The sequence below is a fragment of the Siphateles boraxobius genome, unplaced genomic scaffold (assembly GCF_051911475.1).
Source record: "Siphateles boraxobius isolate OS27281-9 unplaced genomic scaffold, OSU_SipBor_1 9, whole genome shotgun sequence".
NCBI lineage: Eukaryota > Metazoa > Chordata > Actinopteri > Cypriniformes > Leuciscidae > Siphateles > Siphateles boraxobius.
Genome location: NW_027509219.1, coordinates 28,566,603 through 28,590,102, shown reverse-complemented (window position 1 = coordinate 28,590,102; position 23,500 = coordinate 28,566,603). Strand labels below are relative to the sequence as shown.

The 23,500-nt window shown below is 39.6% G+C and overlaps 1 protein-coding gene across 1 annotated transcript in view; it reads right to left on the bottom strand.

Moving 5' to 3' along the window:
* The window catches only part of qsox1 (quiescin Q6 sulfhydryl oxidase 1), a 30,418-nt gene extending 12,134 nt beyond the window's left edge, over positions 1-18,284 (bottom strand). Inside the window, exons 1-9 of the mRNA XM_077224251.1 lie at positions 15,808-18,284; positions 14,711-14,811; positions 13,253-13,301; positions 12,389-12,491; positions 11,606-11,696; positions 11,144-11,289; positions 8,317-8,451; positions 6,994-7,123; positions 602-724 (exon numbers count right to left, since the gene is read on the bottom strand). Coding sequence (XP_077080366.1) covers positions 602-724; positions 6,994-7,123; positions 8,317-8,451; positions 11,144-11,289; positions 11,606-11,696; positions 12,389-12,491; positions 13,253-13,301; positions 14,711-14,811; positions 15,808-16,096 — 1,167 coding nt within the window. The 5' untranslated portion in view covers positions 16,097-18,284. The remainder of the gene's footprint in view (positions 1-601; positions 725-6,993; positions 7,124-8,316; positions 8,452-11,143; positions 11,290-11,605; positions 11,697-12,388; positions 12,492-13,252; positions 13,302-14,710; positions 14,812-15,807) is intronic.
* Positions 18,285-23,500: the final 5,216 nt, after the last annotated feature.

Sequence of the window (23,500 nt, the reverse complement as noted above, 5' to 3'; positions counted from 1 at the left end):
CAAGGGTCCAGTGTTGTTTTGTACCCCATTGACTTTCATTGAACATTCTTCAAAATATCTTCTTTAGTGTTCTCCAGAAGTAAGAACACCTTACCAGTTTGAAACGACACGACAGTGAGTAAATGATGACGGAATATATTTATATATATATATATATATATATATATATATATATATATATATTTATTTATTATTTTTTAAGTAAACACAGCTCTTTTGCCTAAATTTGAGCATCTAACCATAGAGTATCATCACTATGCCTTAGCCTTATGAAATTGTTTTTATGCAGCCTGCATGTAATGTTGAATGTCATGGCTTGAAATTGTGCTTGCAACAGCTTAAATAGTTTAAATAAATGTTTTAATAAATTTAAATGAGTGACAGTATCCCAATACACTGACCTCATGACCCAGGTCTAAGTGGAGAAATGCTTACATTAAATTATTGACAATTTCGGGTACCTTTCCAAATAAATAAAGTGCTTTGCTATATCAAATGTCTGGTTGTCAAAATTCTTATTTATAATATAGTCATAAATGTAAATAAAAATTTAAAACCAGAGCACTTTCTGAGATGTTCTGCCCAGGTAAGCTTGACTAACCTGTACAGCATTGTCCAGCACATATCTCAAATCACTGTATTTGATCTCTGTCCCATTCTGTAGTTGTAACCAGTTGTCCATGGTCTTCAATGCACTCTTTACAGACGGACGACCTGGGAAATACTACACACACGCACACACACACACACACACACACACACACACACACACACACACACACACACACACACACACACACACACACACACACACACACACACACACACACACACACACACACACACACACACACACACACACACACACACGTTTAGGACTAGGCTAAGCTAAAGCATCTCATAATTTACATAAGTTCTTTTAAACCTAATAAATGTGACAGCTATTTCTGTAACACCAGTAGCTGTTTTCAAATGGTGAGACCACTAGATTTGCTAATGTGCAACTAGAAGACACTAAGTAACAGTGGAAGTACACATTGCAATGCTCTGAAAAGTTACAGTCATGAAAATATGTTCCTTTAAATATGCATATATATATATATATATATATATATATATATATATATATATATATATATATATATATACACACACATACACATATACATTGATCACAGTTACAGGCCATGCTAACCCTTTTTAAATGTTGTAAAAAATAATAATAATAACATTACTAACAACAATAATTATTTAGACTGGGGTCCAATTCTCACTATTAATTAACAAACTATTAGCTACAACTTTTGCGTCAATAAACTCCTAACATTAATACTTAGAAAAGTACTTGTTAAGTTTAGGTAGGATTAAGGGGTGTAGAAATGGTTATGCAGAATGAGACATTAATAAGTGCTTTATAAGTACTAATAAACAGCAAATATCCTAGTTATATGCATGCAAATAAGCAACTAGTTAATAGTGAGAATTGGACCCTAAACTAAAGTGTTACCACTATTATTGTTGTTGTTATAATCGATCAAAAGTTATTGATTGTTATTTATAGTTAAAATAAATGAAGTGTTCTTTTTTCTGGTTAAAAAACAACTTTCAATGATACATTTAATACTTTTTTTTCAAGTTACTAGTAAAGTAACACATTACATCTACATTTACAACAAAGTATCTGAGATACTTTTCAAATAAGTAACACAAGATACTTTGTTTCCCCATTTATTGACTGACACCTCCATGTTGAGAGAAATCGGGAGTAAGTGCAGAGGCGCTTTATAAAACAGATGAAATGCAAACTCAATATTATTCAAACCTGTAATAATTAAATATGTTAAATTACACAAATATACTTTATGTATTTAATGTCACTTTATTAACCAATGTCTTTGCTGCTGACCTTCGAAGATCTAATTCAACCACACTAATAAGCAAAGCTGACTTTAGAATAACATCATATTTGTGTTCAGGGTTTTTTTTGTGGCTGAATTAAGTGTTTCTTCTCCTGCATCCTATTATTCTGCAATATTGTAATGCATTACTTTTAAAAGTAACTTTCCCTTACACTACTACTACTAACACTAACTACTACTACTAATAATAATTATTATTATTAATGACACATTAACAATTATTAAAGATAATTATAATAATTATTATTATTAACAATGACATTACAAAACATAATGATAATAATATATTATTCAAATTCGTTTTTTAAATCAATGAAACAAAAAACACATTTTAACATTATTATTTAATAATAAAATTAAATATGAAGTCTTCTTTTTCCTTCAGTATTAAAAAGCAACACTGAATGTACTATTGGCAGATGCACTTCTTTCTTACACCAGTGCAAATTTTATAGTGTTAAAGAATGTGTGTGTGTGTGTGTGTGTGTGTGTGTGTGGGGGGGGGGGGGGGTGTTAGGGGGGGGACGGGACGGGACTCTAGAAGCTCAGTGAAGTAATGACCAGCCTGAGCCATGTGGCACGAGGGAATGGACAGATTCAATGGCCCTGGACAGACGCCAGTGCTGACCTTACAATTCTGTGTCTGAGCTGGGGCCACAAAGCCAACGCTAACACTCCGTCATGGCCCCATAAACACAGCCACATTAGTGCAGGCAAATGCCCGTGTGTGTGTGTGTGTGTGTGTGTTTGTGGGGAGGCACCATAGGATCCCAGAGGTGCACCTTTCTTTGATTTGTGCTCTTGCGTCTTTTCAATTTTCCTGTGGCCATCTGTTCAGCACGGTGCGGTCTTCTATTCATCACCCTCTAACAGGATCTCTATTAAAACGCAGCTCACTTAAAAAAGCCTTGCAGAGATTTACTTAACCCCAACGCCCCACTCCATTCTGATTTGTTTCCTTAATCTGAGAGATTCGGCCATTGAGAATGCAGCCAAGGAGGAAAGCTAATCAAAGCTGCACAGGTGGGAAAAGTAGAAAATGTCTGAGTGTGTGTGAATAAATCACAATAAATAAATAAATTGAATAAATCTGTGCACTGGTCTGGCCTCTAACTAGTGTGAAAAGCTCATTAACAGACATGGATGCTGAAGAGGGTAATCTGGGATTGCTCATATAAAAGGCATTGTTCAAAACTAGGTGAAAACTCTGTTCTGAATCTCTGCAATCAAAACAACACGGCCTATGTGAATAACTCTCCAGGGTGCTGGCAGCTAGTGAATGAGAGGCTGTGGAATCATTCTGTTACACTGCAAAGTCTCTTTAAGAGTTGCATGGAGAAAGTACACAGATACAAATCCTAATGGACTCAATATTTGGTCTGGTTAATAGTTTAAAGGCGAAGTAAAGAAAACAATGCAGTCAACTGGCTCACACACTTCGATATACACTGGCCCCAAAAGTATTTGGATACTTTGGCAACACAATTAATTTCTTTAAAAATATATATATTTTGAATGGTATTGCATATTTTATTTAGCAAAGATGCATTAAATTGATCAAAAGTCACAGTAAAAACTTTTACATTTTTAAAATTTCTATCCTAAATAAATGCTGTTCTATTGAATTTTCTATACATTAAAGAATCCTGAAAAAAAATCTATCATGGTTTCCAAAAAAATATTAAGCAGCACAAATGTAATAATAATAAGAAATGTTTTTTGAGCAGCAAATCAGCATATTAGAATGATTTCTGAAGGATCATGTGACACTGAAGACTGGAGCAATGATGCTCAAAAATTCAACTTTGCAATCACAGTTTTTACATTTTAAAGTATATTAAAATAAAAAAGTTATTTTTTTCGCAATAATATATTTTGATCAAATCAATGGAACCGACTTTTTAAAAAAATTACTTACATTTTACCCTACCGTTCAAAAGTTTTGGGTGGTATGTCATTACATTTTCTACCAAAATATTAACCAAGTCACATTTACTTTAGAGAAATGTAGCGCAAAAGTTTGTTTTTAATAAGGTTCAATTAGTAAAAACACTTGAAATAACAATGAACACTACTTTTTCAGCATTTATTCATTATACTTTCATGTTAATTTCTACATATACTAATATACTGAAAAGATTTGTTAATGTATTATGATATTGAACATGAAATAATTACAAAAAGTATATTTATCAATTAACATTAACAAAGTACAATAGTATTTATAACTTTTAATAATCTGTTAGTAAATAAAACATTAACTAATATTAAAGAATTAAACCTGGTTGTACAGTGCTACTGATAAAACATACTGATACTGTATTTGGTTGTCAAATATTACCCGCCCATAGTCAATGTGTGAACTTGAGGGAAAACTACTAAAAATTGGACCAGTTTGTTAAAGTTAATAATGGCACAGAAAAGTCAATTTTTTTGCAGATGCCATGATACTCTGCTATCCAATCCAATAACATTGACATTTTTAAGAGGGATTTATACATACTTTTAGGGACCTCTGTAGTGATTATCTTTTCAAGAAAAGAATGTTTTCAAAGATACCCTGATATTCAGACAGTTCCTCGAACAGTATTTTCATTATATCCAGCATTTTTAAGAGTATATATAGCCTCTGCATATTCCATTTACCAAAGCAGGGATATAGATCACTAACCACAAACAGCCCTTTCCAATCACTGTCCTTACTGATTCAGCTCCCCGCTCTCCCTTCTTCCTCCCCTTCGGACCATGACAATCCACTTCACCCTAGCAATATGTCATTTCCAATCCGATTAGTATCAGCATTCAAGAAACCACAGTCTCTCTCTCTCTCTGCAGTGGTTCAAAAGAGAAGGCATCTGTTGGCCAAGCCCTGAGGAAGACCCCCGTTTAATCTCACCCTCTGGGACTCATATACAAGTGGGCCATGTAAAAGCCATCTAAACGGTTTCCCTGTTATCACGGCACTAACCAACAGCAGGTGCTAGGTGTCCTCAACATTAGGGATCTCTGAAAGTTGTTCGAATGAAAACAGGAAACGCAGGATCAGACATTTAGGACACCATGCCCTGAGATAAAAGATGGAGGCACGGCTGGATCTGGAACTCAAATTGCCTTCTAATTCCTTGTTTTATTCTCTCCCTCTTGCGTGGCAGGAAGCCTAAAGCCTAATCCTAAAGCCTCTCTGTAATGCTCTCATGTCTCCAAGATCCACACTTTTAATCCTGAAATACATGTTCTGATTCATACAAATCCGGATTGTGCTGCAAACCCAGATACGTTAAGCAACAGCGTGACCGAGGAAAACACTGCTGTGTCAAACTCCACTCTGGCAGTAAACCGCTGTGCTATATATAGTATATATACAGTATATAGTACACACACACACAGACACACACATATATATACACATATATACACACACAGACACATATACACATACATTTTTAAATAGTAAAATAATAAATAATTAAAAATAACAAAATAAAAATAGAAAACAGCTATTCTTCACATATACTGTATCTTATACATATATTTTTGTTTGTAATTTTAAAGACCCCAGGGTCACCTGGTGCAGGAGTAGGTTCAGGACGAGATGGCAGGTTCACAGGATTACCCATTACATCAGTCTGTCTGCATTCTAAGCATCTTAATCTAAAGCACCAAATCTGAAAGCAGCCAACCTAACTGTGTTTAGCATTCAAGCCACTGTACAGATCTCCAGCTCAGAACACGGAGTGTGTGTGGGTGTGTGTGTGTGTGTGTGAATGTGCTTGTTCCTCCGTGCCACCATTAATCTCTCCATGCTTTGCTTTAGTGGGGTTAAACACTTCCTCTTCACAGAGTGTCAATTAATGCAGCCAGCGTGTCTGTTTAACAAGGCAGCTCAAAAGAGCAGGCCAAAAACAGCAAGGACACTCTGAAGAGGCCCAGCTAACACTAGAATACCAGAGGGAGCCGGGAATATTGACAAAACTAACCACAGTTAATGGGAGGCATGACCAGGGCCCCTGCCACTCCTCCAGGCATCTGTGTAGACCTTCCCTGGAGAGCCCTAAATAATCAGAGATTGGCAGTGCTACGCTGGATGGACGCAAAGCCAGCGAAAGGTCATTGTCTCAGACCTCATCAAAGAGATCCGTGGCACGTGTCTGATCCAGTAGAGAACGGTAAGAGAAAGAAGAAAGAAAACATATAGAGAATATTCGAGTGAATCTCAATGTTACGAAATGTTCCATTCATATTTCACCCTCGAAATCAAAAAATATGTAAGAGATATTTATTGTCATTAAAATAAGGTCACATAATACCATGAAACCTTAATTTCATATTTATTTCTTTGATTGCGACGTGAACATTTCTTGTGAGTAAGATTGTGAGAATGTTTAATTAAAAAAATAAATATATGAGGAAACAATAGAACAGTACACCAATGCAATGAAATACCCAGAATCAAAGAAATATTATGAACAGTTAAATAACTCAAATAATTATGCTTTTAGTATGCATTGGATGTTTTTGTTTTTTTAAGTTAAGCAATCGCAGCCTAAATCATTTTCTTTTCATTACAAAGAATTATGTTTTATCATTTAAGTTGGACAAATCCTTTAAAAATATTTTTTTAGATCTTTGATCAGAGTTTCAAAAGGAAAATAAAAAAGGAATACATTGGATGTATTCTTAAATGTCAGAAAATAACATCAGCAGTTTCGCATCAAGTGCACATGCTGCTGTGAAAACATTTCAGCATCAAACTTTTATTACCCGCTGTACCATTTTTGTCATGAGTGCTAATATATTTTCTCCCTGAATCATCCATTTGACCATATGTTTTACTTTCTACAATCAAACTGATCTCCAAGATCATTTAAGGCCACAAGCACTGAAAATATTTGTGCTAAGGCTTGAAAAACACCTCTTAGATTGAAATGTTCAGTGTATCTCCCTCTAGTGGTTTGTGAACTGAACTGAACTCCCTCATGGGAACTGACATGGCTGATACAGTTGCCATGATATGAAGGGAGAGATATTTAAAAAAAATAGATATTTAATGTGTGTGTTTACTGATGTGACTCACCTTAGCCAGTACATGTATGTACTTTTTGAGCGCAGTCAGATCGTCTCCACTGATGCTGATGTGTCCAGACAGCTCTACACGCAGAGAATAATGCAGTGCTGATTCCAAATCAGACATATACACACGCGTCCTAAATACACACACATAGAAACCTCTGTAGGACAATTGGTGACATTATGTGTACCATTTAAATTATGAGAAGCAACTACAAAAGTCCACATGATTTGATTTGTTAACACTATAGTTCACCCAAAATGAAAATTCTCTCATCTTTCACTCACCCTCATTTCATTCCAAACCCATAACTTCGGTTAATCTTCAAAACACAAATTAGGATATTTTGAATGAAGCCTGGGATGTTTCTGTCCCTCCATTGAAAGTCCAGGTTACCAAAACCAAAAATATCCCAAAACTTTGTAAAATGAATCCATATGAATTAAGCGGTTTAATTTAAGTATTACGAAGAGATACGATCACTTCTTGCGTAAATGAGAAACAATGAGGTTGATTTTAGCATGTTACGAATACACAAGCTTCTGTGTTTTCCATATGTGATGGCTTACCATTTGCTCTATGCATATATGTGAATGAAAGCCTAGAATAATTCTGTTCCTCAAATAAAGTGATTGTATCTCTTCATAAGTCTTACAGTGGATTCACACTGGGTGTCAGCGTTAACACTTCTCGTTTACTTTGAATGGGTGATGATGACATGCTCTGTCGAACTGAATTGTGGGTTCCGTTGCGTCAAATCACTGGCATTGCTTGCGGCAGAAGTTGAAAATTTTTTCAACGTTTCAGGCGCCAACCAATCAGATCACCTATGCAAATACCATAGCGCAGACGCTAGCCAAAAGTGATCATGCAACACTGGAAAAGTAATGTGATTGGCTGTTGTCACAATAAAGGTCACATCAGCACCATTTTCAGACGCCCTCCGTCAGAGCGTTGACGCCCCGTGTGAATGCAGTGTTACGGGTTTGAAACGATATGAGGTACAGTAAAATATGACATTTTTGGGTGAACTATCCCTTAAACAAATGAAACTTTGATTTATGTACTGTATGTTCAAATATACATATTTGAATTTATTAAGTACTGATGTGTAAATACTGAAATAAGTGTAATAAGACTTAATAAAAGCATCCTGTATCCCTTAGCATCCTGTAACAGCTTGTTCAGTGCATTTATCTAGTCACCATGTAAATAATTAAATTATGCATTAATATGTAAATTATGTCTAAATGTGGGAAGACCATGAACAATTTAGAGGCTTAAATGGCTCAATGGTTGATTACTGTATGTCAGCTTGTGTGCACTAACTTGTTAAACGGCCTCCATTTCTCTACAGTTGAGTTCTTGATGAGCTTAATGATGGGAGTCTGGAGTTTGCCTGTCCGCACTACCCCTGGCAACCTCTGGAGGGCATATGAGTAGAAGGTACGAGCTTCACTGAGTCTAAGGGAGGAGAAAAAAGGAATGAGGGTCACAACCACTAAACATGACCAAGTATGTGACAACATTTGACAAAAGAATGTGGAGGGGTTGTCATGTCTGTCAGACTCCAGAAGAGCTCGAAATCCATCTTTATAGAGCTGCTGTTTGTTGAATCAGTTCAATTTAGGACAGGAATTTAAAGAAGAGTTAAGGTTAAGGTTAGGGTGTGGATTTAGAGCCAGAGATAGGGTAGAGACAGTCACTCTACTTCCAAATATAACTACTTCCCTATTATACAGTATCCAAAAAGCAGCATGTCAAATGAGTAGTATGTCAGAATACATAGCATTCATAAAACAGTAGGCAAAAAAATAACCTACCGTATCTGACAGGGCAGAAGAAATATGTTCGGATTGTATTCAAACATGCATACTTACAGAACATGGTGGGTCGAGAAATATGTTCTTCATCAAATGCATTACATACTCTGACAGTATGTCTGACAGTATGTGAAGTAGAGTTATAGACAGGAAGTGAGGTAAAACATTTAATTTGTGACTAAAGTGAATAATATATCGGCCAGGCAGATTCATCAACTGATGTTTGGACATTTTGAGATACATTTTTAAATATGACTTTAATAGAAATTCCCATGTCAAGGAGAGTTTAAAAAAACGGTACGCCTGGCTGATTAACATAAGTGTTACTTTCCTTCGTGTCAATTCAAAATTATACCGACAGCGACAGGTAGCCTTATGGATGAAAAAAGCCCCAATTATCGTAACAGATTTAGAATTTTAAGTAAATAGTACAAATGTTTAATACACTATGTCAGCACTAAAGGCTATTTTGCATGGCATGAGCCGAATAGTTTTAAGTAGACTGACAAACAATAAACAAACACAACTCTTACAGCACTGAGCTTTAAAGCTTTCAATTTAATATTTGGCCGAAATCCTACAATTATTTCAGATGATACCTTTTAAAAAAATATTTTATTTTGCCTGGTAAAATTAAAGGCAGGGCACTTTGTAAAATATCTTACTGACCTTATCTTACAATTTGGCATTATATCTGCCACTGTACCTCTGGCTACCACAGTCTCTAGATATAAAACTGACTCCTGAATTCCTGAAACTCCAATTCAAGTATTCTGGAAATTGATAATGTTAAAAGGTACTTCCCTCCCAAAAAATATGAATTGTGTCTAGGAATGCATTGTGAGCTTATACTCCCAAGTCTCACTTCTAGTTTTCCACTATCATCCATTTACCTTTCTTCCTCAGATGAACAGATGGTGGGTGTGGCGTGCTGATGAGATGTCATTACTGATCATTACCCTCTTCACTAACCCTGGCAATCAAACATTAAACAGCACTGTGCATTCCTGAGTCTCTCGCACAGGCGGACACACACTCCCTCATCTACCCAGGCTTCAATCAACCCTCGCCGGGGAGACGAGGCAAAGCCTGAGGTCCCCAGGGTCTGACGGCACGCTTCTGAGACCACGAGGACCTGTTCCGCCCGGGGAGATCGTGGAGATAGTGTGTGTGTGTGTTTGTGTTTTTGCGCATGCTACACAAGATCAATCACGCATTCAGACCTGACGGCACGCCATCTGTTGCTCTGCAGAGCAGGGACTGTTTGGCAGGTGAAACGCAAAAAAATGAACACTATTGTTTCGGTGTAGAAGATTAAAACCCCCTCCACACACATGCGCACACCCTCTGCACACCATCAAGGAGGACGGAAACAACATAAGCCAACCATAAATCATTTCTCTTTTGCATTTGTCATCTAAAGAGCCCCACACCCGTGCCAAAATATTTTTCTCAAACAAGCATAACAAAGCAAGTAAACCTCTGATTTATGCTCCTGGTTAGAAATGATTATGAAAGCTCTGTGATCTTGAATAATGGCATGTATTAAAACGCTGTTGTCTCATTAACATTGCCAGATGTTGTGGAGATTTTTCCTGCAATAGCTAATGATCATAAAACTGAGAAGATGGGATCAGGCAAATGCTTAATACTTAAATATAAGAATCTAAGAGTTAAATGCCTCAGCTCTAGTTCATGCTTATACACCAAGAAAGAGAGATTAAAGGCGAAGTGTGTAATTTTGTTCTTTCCAATTCAAATCTATATGATTTTTTTCAACTGTTTTATAAAAACCAATCAAAATCTGGAAGTCTGCTTAGAAAAGTAACAGCACACCTCCTCTCAAAAAGAAACATGATTTGAGGCATTTGGAAGAGATGGAAACCTGTGACGTTATACTCGGAGCGGTTTGCGTTTCAATGGCAACACGCAACACTATCAAACGCTGAAATGAATCTGCAGCAGTCAGGTGGTACAGGTCAGCACTCTAAGTTGTTTAAGATCATTATTATTGTAATGTTATGTGCTTTAGGTAGTTTACGTAGTTTAACGTCGTCTCTCGTCTCGTGACGCTTTGCAAACTCTGCTGTGTGCGTTCATGTGTTTTGAAGGAGGCGTGACTTTGGAGACGCTCTGAAGGGAGGGTGGGATCTTATGCTTTCAAAGATAGCTTGCTATTGCTTGCCGCTCCAAAAATTGCCTACCCTACCTTTAATTTACATGATTTAATGTAAAATTTACTCCTGCAAATTTCCATTTTCAAGTCATTGCAAAATCATGTAAACTGATTTTACATCTGCTGTAGAGATGAATGAAGGAAATGGAGCACTTACACTTTCAATCTACAGATGTATCTGGACGGGTAGTACAAGTAGCAGGAAGGAAAATCGGTCACACCAAACCTGGACACCAAACTTGTCTCTGTGTCCAAAACCCGGCGCACAGCTATGTTCTCATACTGCAACAAATCCAATGTCACCTAAAGAAAAAAAAAATAAGAAAAAAAAATTCAACGTCACAAGAAAAATATCAAAAAATCTTATCTAACCTAACCTATTAGTACATTAGTAAATTTTGTACAGAAAAATCATATTCTACAAAAGTTATTCTGTATTTTTCAGTTAAGTCTTAATAGAAAGATTGAAGCTTGCAAATACACGGAAAACATTATGAACGAATTAGTCTAAATCTATTGTTTTGTGTTCCATGAAAGGAATACAGACTTGGAACAACATGGTGAATAAACAATGACATGAATTATTCCTTTAAATCATCTTTGTGTAAACTGATCTCACCTCTCTCCCAACATAGGAGTTTTTCCTCTCAAACACAAGAACGAGGTGCTTTACATTGTTGGTCTGAAAAAAGTTGTCGATCTCTGCCTCACTGTGGAGAGAAAATGTATTATATTCAAATAAGTAAAGATTATATGAGGACAATGTCTGACTCTATAGTTAGGTCATATACTACCTAAAGAGTTTACTAAAAGCAAGTCTTGAACTAATTTAACTATGATGCTAACTTTTTTTAACACATTTAATATATATATATATACACATGTATATATATTATTATTTTTTTTGTGACATGAAGGGCATGTTTGGCCTGTGCCAAATCGTGTGTGTGAAGCAGACTGCAAATGAGTGGGAAGAAAGAGATTTTTTTATTTTTTTTTTATTAATAAAAACACCTTTAAATCCCTCTCTAAACTATTTCTGTGCTTTCTCTATTTATTGGCTTTCAGAGGACAAAACGCTTTTTATTTAAACATTTCCTGCGATGATTTGACAGATGACACTAAAATAGAGAAATAAGTATGATGCAAATCAAGTTCATGGTGTGTCCTTTTCCTTCCCTATGAGCATACGAGTGACTTTTTGAACAGCAATGTCAACTAAAAGCTCACAAAACCAACATGTTCGCTGACCCTATCGCTTTTTACATTACAAAACTTATTTAATCAACTAAGAGATGATAAAAGTTGAGATTCAAGTCCAAATTTTTAAGATTCAAAGTGCAAATAAAAATGAAGATATGCTTTAAAATCAGAGAAGAAAAGTAAGACATTGTGTTCTAACCTAGCTGTCTCTAAAGGTGGACAAGCTGGTGGCCAAGCCTCATGTTGCTTCTCCAATTTATCGATAATGTAGTGCCGAAGGCCTCTCACATCCCTCGAGGATCCTACATGGACATTCAAAACATGTTCATACATAGATAAAGGTCATCATGCACATAATCATGCACATAATCATGCACATCACAGATCTTGATTAAGATATTGGATTGGACATAAGAAGGGATAGTTCACCCGAGAATGACAGTAATGGTAGAGGAAAAGATTTTTAGTGTATAACCATGTAAATTTAGGGCTGTTTCTCACACTAAGCTGTCATGAATTCAAAAGACTCCGGATTACTATTATGCTACTTTTTGGGGGCTAGACAGCAGAGGTTAAGCTACAAACATACAATGTTCATGACTTTGATAGACTGGGTTGTAAATGTTCTGTCATGCTTTATTTTCACGGTCAGTAAAATACTAGCGCTAAAAATGTGACCACAAGAATCTGTGGTACTAGGCTTTTTCGTTTGCTCTCGCAGTGTAAAAAAACAGTTGCTGTGGTCTTGCAAACAACCAGTTTAATGAACAATATACGGTGAGATATTCAGCTTGCTTTGACTACATGTGGAATTTCTAGTTCCTCTTCCCAAATCCTCCCAAATTCCTCCCAGTCTATTTTGGCTGGAACAGTTTAAAACTTTATATTCTCCCCTTTTCTTCTCTTCTAATCCCAATCCCTATTAACATCCTGAAATGTGGGAATGTTTCTAACAGACGAAAGAATGTCATAAGGGTTTGGAACAACATGAACATCAGTAACTGAGAGAAACGTTTTAATTTGGAGTGAACTAAAAAAAAAGAATAAAGAAATACAGTTTTACCGCTGAACTGCTGCCCCATGGACTCATTGCTTGAATAAGCAGGGAAGAACTGAGAGAGAAAGAGGGAGATCATTAGCTTTGCTACTTGAGACCTTCACATCGGTTGCCTGCAGAGCCCAAATGACAGCTTTAGTCAACAGTTCTTCCTTTTAACCCCCCACCACCCCTCTTAAAATTCATCAAAGCTGTGGACTCTGTCCCTTTAAAAGAATTACCACTTTATTTTACAAGACAAGAACACAAACACATACTAATCAAAATCCAGATGTAAAAATACCCAAACAGTAGAGGAGCGTAGTGATGATTTCAGGATGTTTTCTTGAAGGAAATTGATGACAGATAATAATTCAAGGAATGGCAACAGCTGAATGTTTACATGGAGAATGGACAAAGAACTGACAGATTCTGTTACATCAGTCCGTCCCTCTGGCTTCAGAATAGCCCAAACCCATAGTGCATGACTGAACAAAGAACAGTTATTCATGAATAAAATGGATTCATCTGAGTGGAAACCCCTCACAAGTCAAACTATTGCAATCTGTAATGGGCCTCATTCATGAAACACAAGCAGAATGAATTTCAGTGTAAATCATTTGTCGTGGCAGCAACAATTTAAGAATGGTTTTATGAACAATTTACAGAAAGTTTCTTCTTATATTTCATGAGGCACATAAACACAGTCTACCATTTTTAAAGATGATTTTAGAATATCTTCATTTTCATTTATTGTCAATTGGAGTACACACATTCACATACTTAACACTGACATTTTATAAAATACGCATAAGGTTACACACAAGAGAGAATTGTATTGCTCAGATGTTGCTTGCATTTTCAGAGTTCGCAACATATTTAATTAAATATCAACTTTGTATTGAATGTTTCAATTATGGCTGTATAAAATCAGTATTGCATAAAATTATGAAATATCACAATCATTCAAAAGTTTGAGGTTGGTAAGATTTTTTTAAAGTGCGTTATGCCCACCAAGGCTGCATTTATTAGATCAAAAACGGTTTTCTATTTTAATGTATTTCACAATGTAATTTATTCCTGTGATGGCAAAGCTGAATTTTAATCAGCCATTACTCCAGTCTTTAATGTCACATGATCCTTCAGAAATAATTTTAATATATAAAAATGTTGAAAACTAAACTACTAGATTTTAACTAAAAGTAGTTGCTAAATATATTTGTGGGAAATATTCTTAAATAAATCGAAAGTATTAATCAGAAATATACAGTACATCATCTCTAACATGTATTTACTGTCACTATTCATCACTTTAATGCATCAACAAAAAAAACAATCTTAGTGACCCAAAACTTTTGAACAGTTGTGTATATATGTTATTTTACACTAAAAAAACAAGCAGAGATATTAAAAACATTTGCGGGTTTCCTTTACAACTAACACAAACACAACAGCAACAGTAATTGTACTCTAACTGCAGATTACCTTCAGTGTGGGATATCCTGTGATGCCGAAATTGGTGCAAACTATTCTGTTGCTTTCATCAGCACAATCAATAGCAGCCAGATCCACAGCAGGCTTCCATTCTACAAAAGCAACATGACACAGAATGCTGAGTTTATGAAATGCACATAATGGGGTTGATAACGTTTTTGCAAATCAGTTGCATGTTGTAAGGTTGCAAAAAGTTTAAAGTTTAAAGGTTTAAGGTTGTGTTATAACAATATGCTCCAATAACCTTTCACAAAGGGGACTTCCAAGAGTCAAAAGAGTCTGCTAACAAGTGTTTTTGATGAACAAAGTTACCTTCAGCCTAGATTAGCATCTCCAAAACCTCAAAACTAGAGCAACAGAAGAGGAAAAAACTTATGTGCACTTCAATGTGGTGGTGTCTCAAAACCTAAATGAACTGCCTATTTGGTATGGATTACAATTAATTGACTCTGAATGCACTAATGATGTATGGCCAGGTAGTCATCCTCACTTGGCAGACAGCTGACTATGTCACGTGATACACACTATTTAAGCTCACTATTGGTAGCTCACTTGGCATGTCACTCACTCGTTTACTTGGTAGACAGCTTAAGTTTTGAGACATTGCTTGTGTATAGGTCAACGCCTTTGCACAAAGTAGGCAGCTCACTGGGTCATTATATCACCTAGCTGTTTGTCTCCAACTGAAAAAGCTAGACTTGTTAACAGCTTAGTGAAAGATCCTGTTATTATTACAAGTTGAAAGTTTTCAATGTGTCAGAATTCAATGTGTTGCATCAGATACAGCAGGCTAAAACCTCTCACGAAAACATCACATTCGGCAAAAATTACAAAAAGTGATTGTAACTAGCCGAATGTTTAAAATGCCCTTTAAACCCTGTAGAAGATTACTGGCATATTGTGTTTATTTCTTTTTGTTAACAGTGGTGGCTAATGATACCAACAATGCCATAGTTTTAGTATTGTAGCTAGTAACAAAAACAGTAACTAAGATTTTTCGGAGGAAACCGGTTACATGGTAAATGATATAGGCTACAGGACACGAACAACTGTTTTATCTTCAAGGTGTGGAAACAGCTTACACTAACCTTTAATATCTCTGGCGAGGCTTTTCCAGGTGGGTGCGTAGCCGACACAGTGTCCGCACCAGGTCGCGTAAAACATAACGAGACGAGCCGCGCTGGAGTTATACAGCACTGAGTCCACATTCTCCGGTGATAGAATAATAACTTGATCCGACGCTGTGTACAGCCCAGCTTCGGCGATTAAAGGACAAATACTTAAAAAAGAAATAAAAGCACATAAAAATTTGTTAAATGGATTTAATTTGTTCTTTGTCGTGTAACGAGACGTGGCACCGCAGCTCCACCGCGCCATCTTCCCTTATTTCAGGTCAAACTAAACAAACTCTATTAGAAAGGGATAGAAAGTTTACTGCGACTGGGCAAACGTTCAGCTCCCTCCCACTTAACTGTCCTCAACGCGCGCTCTCTCTCGCTCTCTCTCTGAACTCTACTTCATAGCAAAACAAACCGACATGGGTGTTTTTAACACTTTTATGTCACAGTCGGTTGATTTTTTTTTAAAACTAATAGATTTACCCCCTCCCTACGAGCCTACGGTCGGTCACATTAAAACCATCTTGAAAACTTTGTTTCATGCGTTTTATTTTAAATGTTTTTCTCTTGTCCCTGGATCAGCAAACACACAACGTTCCACTAACGTTAGTATTTGGTTCCCGTTTGGCATTTTTTAGAACCAAATAATAACGTTCTGTGAACTTTTTTTTAAGGTTTTAGTTTTTGCAAGTAAAATAACGTTCCCAGACCGCTGTTGGGGCATTATTTTTTAAAATAACCTAGAATAACTTATACATAACGTTCCATAATGGTTTTATGGTAACACAAATAAAACCTAAAAAGAACGTTCTTTAAATGTTATTATTTGGTTCTCTCAACAACAACAAAAAGGTAGCGTTAGGGGAACGTATACTGTGTTTGCTGGGTGTTTCGTTGATCCTGGAACAACACAGTAAATGTAATGTAATGTTCTAACAACGTTCCTGTCCAAAAACCGTCTCCCTACCAATACCGCCCTAAAATCAGACTCAGAGGGAAATGATAGGTGAAAAACACTGATGTAGAAGCAACTAAACCTGGTCGTAAGCCTAAACTTGACATAAACTGTAAACTTGTCTCTCAAATCTGATTGGTTGATTGAAATGTTGTTCCAGGATCAACAAAGATTATTGATCCAGGAACATGTTGTACTTGGTGCAATCAATGTCGCCTAGCTGTGCATCTGTTCAAACTTAAACTATCAAAATAAAATGTTTAAAACTATGGCAGTCTCAACAAACGTGAAAATAAATATAATATAGTGAAATAAATATAGTTATTATAAAAAAAGAAGAAAAATAATCCCATTGTACACAAATTTAAATCGTCCCTCAGTTGCCACAATTGCCATCTTTATCATCATTATTGCCATCGCGAACCAAAATCTTCTAACCTGTTTTCAAATATTCTGAACAATGAAACATGAAGATAAAAAAAATGAAAATCAAGTAGCCTACCAATTTTATTATTTACAGACTTAACATGGAGGGAGGCATATTGTATTCTGTTTCCTTATTTTCTCATTGATGCTTTATGCCGGGCGTACACCAAAGGATTTTCACAGTCCCAGACTAAAGACCGGCAGTCTTTAAGAATCTTGCTGGAGTCTCGGCGCGCTCCCGTCGTCTCGATCGTTAATTGTGAGGTGATAATCAGTCAGCGACCCGATTTATGCCAGTCTTTCTCTAGTCTTTCATATCAAACATGTTTGATATTATCGCAAGTCTTTAGTCTGAGACTAAAAACTGTGGACCCAAGTCTTTAGATGTGAGCTGATAATCTTATAAAGTCTTTTCTAAATGTACTAGGTGTACAGAAAGCATTAGGCATAGGCCCTACTGTCACATAGGCTATAATTCATTTCTGAATTTAAGTAATCTCAATTGCCATAAGCATCTGGAATTGCTTAATGCCCAGCTGGTCCATTTTTCCCCCTCACTGAAGAACAAGGAAAAGCCATACACATTTTATTTCATTCCATCAATATCCTTTTATCACAAATAATTTAAGAACATAGCCTACATTTGTATTAAAAAAAATGTTCATGATTTGTCATCACAACTTTTTGATCTTTTGTCAAATCAACTAATAATGTGGTTCAGATAACAATATTTTGAGTTTCTATTTATTAAACCAATCTCATTTGTTCTATTAACTCGAATGTATTATTTCAATGAACTATAATGAAGGAATTATAAGGCAACCAGTTAACTTCCTTTAAGTTAAACCAACAATATATATTTTTTTACAGTGTAGGCTTAGTAAGCCAGAGTAGGTTTGGTCATTCCTGTAGGTCTGTATTGACACCTTGATCTATTCGTTTAGAATCACCCTTTGCTCAAATATTGACATATTGCATATGCGCATCTAGTCCAAAGTTTCTGACTGGGCACATTCCACCCAGGCAAACTTTAAATCAATGTTGATACTGAAAGAGAGCGTGGTTCACTTTTGGAGGATGAAACTGACATTTTACACAAGGCAGTGAAGGCACCTATCCCGAATACAGTACACTTTGCAGATCCCATCAGCATTAGAGGCACAAATCTTATGCTTTTTTGTTGTTGTTGTGAGAACTATTGAATGTGTTGAACTAGTGTCTAACACAAAATTACACATCAAATGTCTTTTTACTGCCTTAAAATGGTGACTTTGGCTGTCCCACCTCAGAGGAAACAGTATTGACTTTCTGGACTGTATATAAAAAAACAAAATCATACAATATAAAAATTTGAGATTATGTGTAACTGATATTATTCAATGCAATTTATATAATTTTTTTTAAATAAAAAATTTAAATGCCAAAAAAATATTTATAAATTGTCAATTGTGCTTCAGTTCTTTAAATTGTTAATTTCAATGTTTTTTTTGTTAAACATGCATAAAAACGACTCGGTTACTAACGTAACCTCGGTTCCCTGAGAGGAGGGAACGAGTATTGCGTAAGTAGCTTACGCTATGGGAAAACTCCTTTTCTCGAGAATATTGAAGTCTTTATGTAAAACGCATTGCAGCTGCACAGCTGACAGCAATGAACGAAGGCAGCTCGGTCATTGGCTGTGCTGCGGCAACTTGCTCGAACCAATGACGGGGCGACTCTGAATGCGCGACCAATGAGCGCGCTTCGCGCCCGCGCGCATCAGAGCCCGCCAAGATGGGCGTGGCCAAGAGCTATATATTGGGCGCCCCGTCATGAGAGTTCTTTAGGTTAAAACGACTGAAGCGAACTAACCAAGCACAAGCACGGCATCTTACGCAATACTCGTTCCCTCCTCTCAGGGAACCGAGGTTACGTTAGTAACCGAGTCGTTCCCTTTCGAGAGGTCTCTCCTATTGCGTAAGTAGCTTACGCTATGGGAACACCATGCAAAACGCCGTGCGTGCTGAACTTCGCCTTATGATAGCCAGAGGCAGGTGCCTGAGCTAAAAAAGCAAAGTTATCATCCAACTAGCCGGCAGAGGCGAGCTTTATATGTGGGAAAGAATACAGAGCGGCTAGAAGGCGCTCAGTGTGACACAAGCACATACATAATCTAGATACGAACTCGTAGTTCAACTAGCATCATGCTGATAGTACATTGGAATGCAGTGTCGGGACCTGTAGGTTGTAGAACCTGATAAATGTGGACGGTGAGGCCCAGCCTGCCGCCGCACAAATATCCTCGATCGGTATCCCGCTCGACCATGCCCAGGAAGAAGCCACACTCCTGGTGGAGTGTGCTTTGACTCCCCAGGGGCATTGAAGTCCCTTAGCTTCATAAGCCAGCGCTATAGCTTCAACTATCCAGTGAGAGATTCTCTGCTTTGAAACGGCGGAACCTTTCGTACGGCCGCCAAAGCACACAAACAGTTGTTCTGTCTGTCTGAATAGGGCAGAACGCTCCAAATACACTCTGAGAGCCCTAACGGGGCAGAGTAGATTAGCGTCGTGTTCGTCTGCTGGGGACGATAGCGCAGTTAGGGAGATAACCTGTGCTCTGAAGGGAGTGGTGAGCACTTTAGGAATATACCCATGTTTCGGTCTAAGGACGACCCTGCAGTCGTTAGGTCCGAATTCTAGGCAGGCAGCGCTTGTCGAAAGCGCGTGCAGGTCGCCCACTCTCTTGACCGAGGCGGGTGCCAGCAAGAGCGCAGTCTTGAGCGAGAGCTGTTTAAGGTGCACGGTTCGGAGTGGTTCGAACGGAGGCCCTTTAAGAGCGTCTAGGACAGTAGCTAGGTCCCAGATCGGCACTGAGGGGGGGCGTGAAGGGTTCATCCTCCTAGCGCCCCTTAGGAAACGAATAATTAGGTCGTTTCTTCCCAATGGACGTTCCATTACAGGGTCGTGTGATGCTGTGATGGCCGCCACATATACTTTGAGCGTGGAGGGGGCGCGGCCCGCCTCCAGAAGCCCTTGTAGAAAAGCGAGTACGTTCGTAATCTCGCATGTTTCAGGGTTCAAGCCCTTGGCATTACACCAGACACTGAACACTTTCCATTTCTGGGCATATAAGCGTCTCGTGGAGGGCGCCCGCGCCTCAGCGATGGTTTTTAGTGCTCCGCTCGTGAGGTTCCTGGGAACCCGTTGAGGGGCCATGCATGAAGGGCCCACAGATCGGGGCGGGGATGAAATATCATCCCGTTGGCCTGACTGAGGAGGTCTGGCCTCAGTGGAATCGGCCGTGGTGCAGATTGCATTTGCATCAGATCTGGAAACCATGTTTGGTTCTTCCAGAGTGGGGCTATCAGCAGCACTGCGTCTTTCTCCTCTCTGACCCGACTGATGACCTGCGGTAGCATCGCGATCGGGGGAAAGGTATATAAGGGACGGCTCGGCCAGCTCTGGGCGAGCGCATCCATGCTTTTCGTGAAGAAAAGAGGGCAGTGCGCGTTCTCCTTGGAGGCGAAGAGGTCGATCTCCGCTTTGCCAAAGGTTTTCCATAACCAGTGAATCGTCAGCGGGTTGAGAGCCCATTCTCCTGGGAGAATTTTGTCTCTGGATAGCATGTCCGCCCCCTGGTTCAGGGCACCTGGCACATGCGCTGCTCTCAGCGAGCGCAAGTTGTGCTGGGACCATAAAATGAGTCTCCTGGCCATTGAATGCATGGAGCTCGACCTGAGTCCACCCTGGCGATTTATGTACGATACTACCGTCATGTTGTCCGTTCGGACCAAGACGTGTTCGTTTCTCAGCTGTGGGAGCAGGGCTCTGAGAGCCAAAGCGACCGCTTTCATTTCCAGACAGTTTATGTGTAGGCGCTTCTCCGGGTTTGACCAAAAGCCGGAGACAGGCCTGCCCTCGTAAAGGGCCCCCCAACCTATTTTGGAGGCATCTGTCGTTATCATCTTTCTCCTTGTGTTCACACCCAGACTCACGCCTGACTGGTACCAGTCGGCGGCTTTCCAGTGCGTCAGGGCTTTTATACAGCCGTGGTTCGCTCTGATTAAAAGGTGGCCCGAACGCCACGCGTGAGTAGGGACGCGGCTCTTGAGCCAGCGTTGGAGAGGGCGCATATGCAACAATCCTAGCTGGAGTACGGCCGATGCTGAGGCCATGAGACCGAGCATCCTCTGAAACCGCTTGACGGGGGCGAGCGCGCCCGCCCTGAATGATGTTGCAAGGCGCCGGATGGTGAGCGCGCGCTCTGATGAGAGACGCGCTGTCATTTGCATCGAGTCTAGAACTATTCCCAGGAAAGAAATCCTCTGGCTGGGAGATAGTATGCTTTTTGCAAAATTGATTCTTAGACCCAGGCATTCTAAATGGCTGATAATCCAAGATCTGTGTGTTATTAACTGACTCTCTGATTGTGCTAGAATCAGCCAATCGTCGAGATAATTCAGTATTCGCACTCCCCTTCGCCTTAGGGGGGAAAGTGCTGCATCCATACATTTCGTGAATGTACGGGGAGCCAGGGACAGGCCGAACGGAAGTACTGTGTACTGGTACGACTGTCCCTCGAAAGCGAATCTCAGAAACGGCCTGTGATGAGGCGCTATTGGAATGTGAAAGTAAGCATCTTTCAGATCCACTGAGAGAAACCAATCTCCTGGGCGTACTTGCGCGAGGATATGCTTGGTTGTTAACATTCTGAACGAGCGAATCATTAGTGCTTTGTTCAGGTGTCTGAGATCTAGGATGGGGCGGAGACCGCCATCCTTTTTCGGGACGAGAAAATAGCGGCTGTAAAAACCTGCCTCGCTCAGAGAGGGGGGAACAGTTTCCACAGCGCCCTTTTCTATTAGTTTGCGCACCTCGGTGCGTAGAACATGTGAGCACTCTTTTCTCACTTTCGTCTCGACCACAGTCGTAAAACGTGGTGGTCTGCGAGCGAACTGGAGCGAGTATCCGTGCTTTACTATATTCAATACCCATTTCGGCATATCTGGAATATTTTCCCATGCCGCTGCGTGTACAGATATGGGCTGAATACAGGCTAGGGGCGGGCCGCTGTGACGCAGGGACACGGCCAGCGAATCGCCTGAGCTCATAGCTCTCAGAGGCGCGGGCGCGCGCTGAGCAGCTGAGTGAATGGGCGCGTGTGTGATTACAGCAGCGCGCGCTGTGTCTGTAAAACTCGCAGCCTGGGCTGGGGTTGTGTTTGACACTGTAAGGACAGTGTTTATAAGTGGGGGTGCATAAACAGTGGTAGGCACACGCGTCACTTTTATAATGTTTCCCGCTTTTACTGGGGATGAATTTATAACTGTGTGAACAGTGCTTGTGTGTAGTGGTGCGTACATGACCGTAGGCACGTGATCTACATTCATGGGGTGCGCAGCTTGAGCTGGGAATGAATTTGGCACTGTTTTGACAGTATCTGGGAATGCACACCTTGTGGACATGTGAACCCTTAGTGACACAGGCAGAAAAAGACTCTTTTTGTGTTTTCTGTGCGTCACCGTAAAAACGGCGTTTGTTTGCAGGTGAGCGAGCTCTGTGACTGGCCCATTGACTGCTGTATGAACATATCCAGCCGCCTGTAAGGGGACTGGGTAATGCTTGAGCTTTTGCAGAGAGAGTGGTCCGGCTTTTGCGAGACACGCACTCTCTCTTTTCATTCTTGTGGCTAGGACGGCTTTCGAGGCTCGGGGTTCAGCACAATCTTGGGCCGAGGACCCCGTCGCTCAGAAGGCGGCTTGCGGTTGTGAGAGCGCGAGCGGCGTCGAGCGTCAGCCTGAGGCGCGGGCTGAGAGGCGGTGGGGGCTGTTCTAGCCCGCTGCGGCTGCGGCGGCCTCTGTCTGCTCTGCGATGAGCTGGAGCGCTTGGGCAGGAAATGCCGCATAGCTTGTGAAGCATTCTGGGCCTCAGTGAAGCGTTCGGCAAAACCCTTAACCGCCGGTCCAAACAGCCCGCTGGTGGAGATAGGCGCGTCGAGAAATGGCGCCTTATCCGCGTCCTTCATCTCAGTCAGAGTCAACCACAGATGGCGCTCGAGAACAGTCAAATTAGCCATGGCACGGCCGATAGACTGGGCGGTGGCCTTCGTGGCTCGCAGGGCTATGTCAGTCGCGCTGCGTAGGTCCTTAAAGGCTTCGGGTTCGGGGCCAGACTCGTCCATAGAGCGGAGAAGCTTGGCTTGGAACACTTGAAGTACCGCCATAGAGTGAAGCGCTGATGCAGCTTGGCCGGCGGCGGCGTAGGCGCGACCGGCGAGAGCTGAAGTAGTGCGGCAGGGCTTCG